This window comes from Silene latifolia, chromosome 10 (assembly GCF_048544455.1).
Source record: "Silene latifolia isolate original U9 population chromosome 10, ASM4854445v1, whole genome shotgun sequence".
Classification (NCBI taxonomy): Eukaryota; Viridiplantae; Streptophyta; class Magnoliopsida; order Caryophyllales; family Caryophyllaceae; genus Silene; species Silene latifolia.
Genome location: NC_133535.1, coordinates 37918710 through 37927306, shown reverse-complemented (window position 1 = coordinate 37927306; position 8597 = coordinate 37918710). Strand labels below are relative to the sequence as shown.

Genomic DNA, 8597 nt, shown 5'->3' with positions numbered 1-8597 from the left:
TAATTAATCATAGTACATACAATCCAAAAATGTTTCTAGGTAATAGTTCATTCTTATATGACCAAGTACAAAATATAAATAAGTGAGTTCATTGCGCAACTTTTGTTATCAATGCGATCTTCCTCCAAAATCCATATTCTCCCATACATGAAACCCAACCTGTGACAATAAACAATTTCTAAATCAGTTCAAAGAGAAAATATCCTAAAATCTTTAAACACTTACTGACAAAAACCATTAACATTGCATCTGATATCAACAAAAATTCCTCAGTTCACAAGTACTATTACTATTACTATCTGAATTTCTTGCAGAGTTCCTGATTCTTATGGGTCAAGCTCAATCAAAGAAGAAATATAAGAAGAACATGGGATGGCAGAAGTTTGAGGCTTAGTGGAACAATTTCACCAAAAAAATTATGGGTGCTGCCTGGAAGCTTACATGTGAACAAAAACCTTCATCAATACTTTCTTATATGCACGATGCTTACCTAAAGCGAATGTTTTACAGCGATGTCTAGTCACCTGGTATACCTACTTGATGCGTCAGTTTGTGCCAAATTAGTGAACGTGGGTTAATGATATGACTGTCACTAATCCAACTGTAATGCAAATAAGTACAACAGAGGACAACACTGCATCAGGTGCAATTCCTGCAGCAACTGTACCGGGAGAAGTTATGGCCAAGCCTGGTAGGTATGGCCCAGACAACAAGGCGTGCACCAGCCCACCAGAAGGAAGGTTCCACTCTACTGCCAGCACTGAAATAGCCGTTACAGCAGCATATGGAATTTAGTATAGTAGTACAACCATGACTCAGTAGTAGTACTATGAGCATGTGATAATTATCCAATTGCCAGCTAATTATTAGCTCATTTCTTTTAGCTTGATCTCCAAGGCAGTTAGTCTATATAATGACTAAATGTAATGCCATTTTTTTCCATGAATGAATTAACCAGAAAATTTGTCCCAAGTAGGATTTGTTAAAAACTCAGGCAATCTTACTTTTGCTGCAGTTTTTAGCCATAATTAGCCTATCAATTGCTTAAATTGAACAGCTAATTGTCTATCTTTCCTTTATTTTCTTGAGTATTCGTTTAGTTCTTATCAGTTAAGTGTGATGTTTATAGTTTCGGAGTTTTGATATTTGAATTGTAAACTGGGAGGTTCCGTTGAAATGGCCAAATGTGGATTAGATAATCTATCTGAGCTCCAGTTCAATCTTTGGGACATTGGCTTCAAATACTTAGCCTTACCTAGAAGATGGCATTGATTGGTCACAACAGAGCTTCAAAGGCTGTCACAACTAATGCAATGCTGAACATTCATTTCTTGAAATCTCAAGAGAATTAGGCCAAATTCAAATGCTCATATATGGAGTTCTACATGGTAAAAAAATATGTTCTATATATGTAAAAAATCTTAAGAATGTCATCTTTCTCATGGGCTTAGAATGGTCAAGTTTCACCGTGTAGATTTTGCCCAGCAAGCTTTCAAAGACTGAGATGATTTCATGTCTCAGTTGCGACAAGCCAGACTTGTTTGCACTAAAATGTTCATAGCTCCCAAACTAGACAACATTTTGGGTTAATTCTTTTTAGAGGTGATTCGGAAAAGATTCATTATAGAGAAAGAACTCAAGTACTCTATCTGCTCATGCTACATTTTAACCTCTTATCAGAAATGATACAATGATCAAGAAATCACACAAACACAAAATGAGAATAAAATAAAGGAAAGGAGCAGTAAACCATACCTTTTAAGAGAAGTATTTTGCAGCAACATCAAAAGGTAGCTTGTCGAGTAACTTTCGCAAAACTTGTTCAGTCATACTATCCCTTTCTTTCTGAAGTTCTCTTTGCATATTTTCCCTTTCCTTCTCAATTTCTCTTTGCATATTTTCTAACACCATCTTCTTCTTTATATGATCTTCATCCAACTCTTTTCGCATGTCATCAACTATATTTGCTTTCACCGACTCTAATATTTCTCCAGGAACAATATAAGGCATTGTCGCACCATCCACCTTGTTTAACTTTTTATTACAAACACCCCTGCCATATAATCGACGGCGTCCATACTTTTCCTTACCCATGACACCCAGGAAGGCATCTGAAGGACCACTTCCGTCGTCCGGAACTACATAATTTTTCATGTTTTCCTGCAATTAGAATTTAACAAGTCAATAGTAACTTCAAATACAAATGGGTATGAATGTAGCATAAATAGTATTGGCTTACAATCTTTTTTTCAGTATCCTCAAAAGAATCCGCATATTTCTTTCCGTCATTTCTTTTCCGAGTACGCTCAAACAATTTTGCAAGACAAGGGGGTTCCTTATTTGGATCCTCATTTTTCTGCACATATGTAATATCAATCAAAACCTTGAACAATTTTATCAGTTTAATGGATTAAAGATTATTGACAAAGAATTTCACCATTTCCTCTCGTATTACAGCAAAGCTTTTTGGACCAGCTGTGTGCATATTTTTTACGACCATACGACGATCCCTATTGCGAGAGCAACGAATCTGCACATTACAAAAATATAACTATGTTAACTAGGAAAAAAAAAGAGAATATATATTTGTCATAAAAAAGGACTGTTTTTTTTTAAACAAGACCTTCTCAGATTTCTTTTTCCACTTGGCAAGTAGTTTTATGAAGTCCTCATCAGGAACTGTTTTGGATCTGTGAAGCCACCTACTCTTGTCGTCCTTAAAAGCGTAGTAATGTTTTCTCTTGAAACGACATTTATGGATTCTCCATGCATCTCTAATAGTTTTCATCACCCAATCCTTACCTTCTTCGGGTACTGCGTACTTCAGCTAGATAATTGAGAAAAACATTAGTCTTTATATATACCATCAGCCCATGTTCAGAACAAAATATATGACATAACTAAAAATAATTGCAACAAGAATAATTTCATAGATGTACATACCAACACATATTGCCACATTTTTTCTTTATTAGGAACCTTTCTCTAAGAGTCAAAGACTAACGGTACAAAGCTATAGTCACGTCCTATTGTCCCCAAGAAACGAGAAAACTCGCCTACAGTATCTGAGTTCTCAGTGATTGGACCAATAGGCTGCCCAAACTCGTTTAAGATTATTGCTTTGCGTTTCTCTAATGGCCGCGTGTGTATATGGTGTAACTTTGTTGGACCTCTTGTTTTTTCTTGCAAAATAGCTAATTACAAGTGAAAATAAGTATAATAATGCAATATATTAGAAAGAAAAATTTAATTCAAAAGCAAATGAGTTACCATCTAACTCAAGATCTCTACTAGTTAAGTTTATTTGTTCTTCATCTCTATTGTGTTCTTCATCTTCATCTGCTTCCATCCAATCCCATAATGTATCATCACGATCAGAGATATCATCATCAAAGTTATTAGTGTGTTTCAACACCGTATTTGCATCAGCAAAGGCAGGGTCAATGTCTTTCCTAGACAATACGATATCATCATCGACAGTTACAGGCACTGAATGCATAGATTCATTCTGTTCACTCAAATGTGATACAGGTCCAGCATTTTCACTGTCAAAATCATAGACATCTCTTGGAACTCTAGTCATTACATAATGAAGCCCATCTATAACAGGATCTGCCACATAAAATACCTGATTCACTTGGGATGGCATGACAAAAGGATCATCGACCGAACAAAATTTGTTCACATTTACACAGATCATGCCATATTCATCTTTCTCGATATGATACCACTCACAGCGAAACAAAACCACACTAAACTGTGACCAATAATTGAGCTCAATTATTTCTATAATCGCACCGTAATAGGTTACCTCGCCATCAATAGGATTTTGGTCTTTAGAACTAGAAAAACTAGAAGTTAAAGCTGATAGAGTTACACCACTATTTTGTGTCTTGCAACGAGCATCCCGAGTTTTAGTGTAAAACTCATAACCATTGGCGTAATATCCTTTATACCTCTTGGCTGTAGGACTAGGCCCTTTTGCGAGCCAAAATATTTTTTCAGGCACAGTTTCATTAACTACTTTTTCTTTCAACCAGTTGGCAAAGTCATGGCTATGGTTTTGAGCACGTTTCCATTTGCTTTTATTTCGCTCAGAGTTCACAAAGGCTTCGTGTTCTCTGGGGAACAATTATAAACACAACATTAACGGTTAAAAAAACATGTTTTTTCAATTTTTAATTTAATTCACTAACAAGATTGATAAAAGTTACTTACTTTATATATTGATCCACCTCATTACTGTCTGTATTAAAAAGGGCATAACGATGTGCTTGTTCACAGACCTTTGGACTTAATGTAAACAACTTTCCAACTCTCTGCCTTTTCCCTCCCAAAGGATGACCAACATTAGAAAAGAAAGCATTGTCTAAATCTTTAACATCATTAGCTGACAATTCACTACTGCCTTTTGTCCCCACTCCTTCATTCATGTATCGAGAGCAGAAGTTCATACATTCCTCAATTAAATACCCTTCTGCAATAGATCCTTCAGGACGACCTTTATTTCGTACATAAGATTTCAACTTGCATAAATATCTTTCAATGAAAAACATCCCTCTTCCATGCACAGGACCCCCAAGCCTAATTTCCTCCACTAAATGAATCGGCAGATGCACCATCATGTCAAAGAAGCTTGGCAGAAAAAAATTTTCAAGCTCACACAATATTTCAACAATTTCAGTTTGCAAGTAGTCAAGGTCTTTAGGTGTAAAAACCTTACTATACAATTTTCGAAAGAAATTGCCCAGTCTAATCAAAGGAATGGACACATGTTTTGGAAGGGTTCTCCGCACAGCAACTTGTAATAAATAGTGCAGGATGATATGAGCATCATGGCTCTTATATCCGGACACTTTCTTTTTTGCAGCAGTTTACACCGTGAAATATTAGATGCAAAACCATAAGGCAATTTTGCTGATTTCAATACACGACAGAAAATATCTTTTTCTTTTGGAGACATAGAGTAACAAGCTTTTTGGAAAATAACCTTCTTTTTATCATGTGAAAGTTGAGGATGCAAGTCTTCTTTAATTCCCATATCTAAAATGTCAAAGCGAGCATTTGCATGATCTTTACTCTTTCCAACAATATCAAGTAAAGTTCCTAGCACATTGTCAAATACATTTTTTTCAATATGCATTACATCAAGATTATGTCGCCACACATTATGTCTCCAGTATGGCAAATCAAAAAATATGGACTTTTTCTTCCAAGGGGAATCATTGTTTTTTGGTTTCTTTTGTTTTTTTCCGAAAGAGTTCACAAAACCAGATACCTCGTCTAACACATCACACCCAGTTAAGGGTTTAGGTGGAAGTCTTAACTCAACCTTACCATTGAATAACCTCTTGTTTCGCCGCCATGAATGTTTAAGATCTAGAAATCTGCGGCCACCCATGTAACACATTTTTCTGCTATGTTTTAAATAACATGAATCAGTTTCATGATTACAACTAGGGCACGCAAACTTACCCTTTGTTTTCCATCCCGACAACATTGAATATCTGGGAAAATCACTTACTGTCCAAGCCAATGCAGTATGCAATGTAAATGTTTCGTCCTTAGATTTATCATACGTTTGAACCCCTACAGTCCAAAGATCCTTTAGCTCCTCAACCAGGGGTTGCAGGTATACGTCGATGTTATTACCGGGACCCTCAGGTCCTGGAATGAGTAATGATAACATAAAATACTCTGGTTTCATAAACATCCATGGTGGCAAATTATAATTGATTAACACAACAGGCCATGTACTGTGAGCAACACTCATTGTCCTAAATGGATTAAATCCGTCGGAAGCTAAACCTAACCTCACATTTCTAGGTTCACTAGCAAATGAGGGGTATAGAGAATCAAACTTTTGCCAAGCTAGCCCATCCGCAGGGTGTCATAAATACCCATCTTTTGGACGTTCATCGGCATGCCAAGTCATAAATTCTGCAGTTTTTGAACACATATATACTCGTTGTAATCTAGGTTTTAGTGAAAAATACCACAAAACCTTTCTTTGGAATTTTTCGAGTCTTTTTTGAGATTGATTTTCTTCACATGGTTTCCACTTAGAGGTATGACATTCAAGACACTCATCAGCTTGCTCATTCTCTTTCCAAAATAGCATACAATCATTAGGACATGTATATATTTTAATATAGTGAAGTCCTAAGTCCTTAACAATGTTTCTAGATTCAGTATAGTTAAGAGGAATCTTCGCCTCTGGAACCATTTCCTTCAAAAGTTCTAGAAGATCATTAAATGCGACATTGCTAATTCCATGAAGGGTCTTAAACAAAAGCAATCGTATCAAGAAAGAGAGTTTAGAAAATCTTTTACAGCCAGGGTATAACTCTTGTTTGTCATCCTCGACCAACTTATAAAACTTTATAGCTTCATCATTTAGACCATCTTCTACCCCAGTAGATCCCTCAAACCCATTTCTAAATGTGTCATTTAACAATTCATCAGTATTGTCCATAAAACTCACCCCTTCATCTAGTTTTTCAATGAAAGGTTGAGTTTGCAATGGTTCCTCACCATGGAAGATCCACTCATCATAATTTTCAACAAAACCAAATGCTTTTAGATGATCAAAGATCTCATCTCTCCGTAACTTGATGTAGCGATTTTTGCATCGCTTATATGGACATCTAATCGACCTCCTACAACAACCTTAGAAAATGATGCGTTTAGAAACTCAATGACCCCATTTTCATACTCGGGCAATCGCCTAGGTAAATGCATCCAACTTCTATCTGTCCTCATCACTTTATGCATTTGGAATAATATTTGAAACGGGAATAAATTATTTATAAATAATGATAAACTCAAGTAAAAACTACTCCTTTATGTGTATCTCAATTAAAAAATACTCCTTTATGATCAATTAGCCGAATTCAATTATTTGTTTCAATCAAGCTCATACTACAAGCACTTCATTCATTCTGTTTACAGTGAACAGAGATAATTTTGACAGGATTAAAATTCATTTGCATCAACCATTATACAAGTCATAATCACAACCTTTATGATCAATTAGTCGAATTCAATTATTTGTTTCAATCAAGCTCATACTACAAGCACTTCATTCATTCTGTTTACAGTGAACATAGATAATTTTGACAGGATTAAAACTCATTTGCATCAACTATTATACAAGTCATAATCAAAAAATTACAAATTATACAATCAATAGAAGACCGTCTTACAATGTAACACCGTTGATGCGTGTCTATTATATGATATTTTGCACCTCATTTTACACGCATTTCAGAGCTCAATTGAGTAGTTTATGCTACTATTTCCCTTGTTTCGTGCATTTCTTCCTTTTCTTGCGATTTTGTAGGAATATGAAGATTTCAGCGGGAAATAAGCCGAATCCGTCCCTAAGTACTTAGCATTGCATTTGACATGGAGTATTGACTCAAGGAATGAGCTTGGTGCGCGTTTTAAGGCCTAAAGATAGCAAAAGCAAGGGTGCGTACGAGTTTAAGAAGCAAAGAAGCACTTCTCGACATTGCAGGCTGCTTCAGATGGCTATATCTCGAGTTCTAGAGCAGATAATCGATTGATTCCAATTGGAGGTGAAAGCTTATCCTCTTAGCTTTCCAACGCCGCGTAGAACGCCTAATTTGACCAAGTAACGAAGAAATGGCAGCTGTTTTAAGATCGGTGCGCGCTGCAGGAATCGTCAGAATGCAATTCTGTACAGCACCCTTGGTCGATCGACTGATGACCTTGGTCGATCGACTGGAGCACGATTATCAGAAGCTACTGTACAGCGGAGGTTGGTCGATCGACTGACCTGTGTGGTCTATCGACTGCTATTTTAATCTGACGCATATTAAAGACGAGATTAGAAGCTCAATTGTAATTAGGTTTTCGAGTAGGGTTTTACGTGACTCTCTTATTTAAACGTAACCCCTGCCTACCTTTTGATTATCATTCATTAGCATAGAATATACAGTTCCTATTATACATTCATTATTCGTAGTTTAGAATAAAGCTCGCATCTTATTTACTTTCGGATTCATCTTGTTCCCTTGCCTCGGTAATTCTACTCTTTAATTCCAGTATTGTTTTTATTCGTTTCAGTAGTATTAATTCTTGCTAGATAGAATCCCAAAGCCAATTTAACGTTTCATGTTTATTGTTTGTTTAGTTATTTTAATTATGAAATCATTTGCTTATTTCGTCAATTCTACTGTTGTTGTTATCACCGTTATGTCTAGCTAAATCAACCCCGCTAAGATGTAAGGGATCTATGGCGTAGATGGCATTAGAATAGGTAACCCCGCATTAGGGCTTGGTCGATCGATGGCTTAACTAGTCGACCGATCGAGCGGTTGGTCGATCGATGGGGTAGTGGTCGATCGATCGACTTCGCGTCTGGTTTTTCTTTGTTTGTTTCGTTAAGTGCTTTACCTTTCAATGAGACCGAGAGGAGATTTGATAGATGCTTAAACTTGACCATCCCGTAGATCGAGAGATAGGAATGGACAATAATTAACGAACTAAAACGACTAAATTGCTAAGATCGAGAGATAACGTGATTTAGTTTGCATTAGGAATCATTAATCAAGAACGAGAGTTAGTATTAA

At 36.3% G+C, this 8597-nt stretch overlaps 1 protein-coding gene across 1 annotated transcript; it reads right to left on the bottom strand.

Moving 5' to 3' along the window:
- Positions 1-5890: 5890 nt before the first annotated feature.
- On the bottom strand, positions 5891-7839 carry LOC141607460 (uncharacterized). Its single transcript, XM_074426810.1, has 2 exons — positions 7802-7839; positions 5891-6659 (listed from the first exon to the last, which is right to left on the bottom strand). The coding sequence occupies exons 1-2, from the start codon at positions 7837-7839 to the stop codon at positions 5891-5893; spliced, it is 807 nt and encodes a 268-aa protein (XP_074282911.1).
- Positions 7840-8597: the final 758 nt, after the last annotated feature.

Excerpts from the sequence above, each read along its gene's own strand:
- LOC141607460 (XM_074426810.1), bottom strand. The coding sequence starts at position 7,839 with ATGCGTCAGATTAAAATAGCAGTCGATAGACCACACAG. Across the intron at positions 6,660-7,801 it reads GCAGTCGATAGACCACACAG|GAGGTCGATTAGATGTCCAT; the intron begins GTCAGTCGATCG and ends AGGTTGTTGTAG.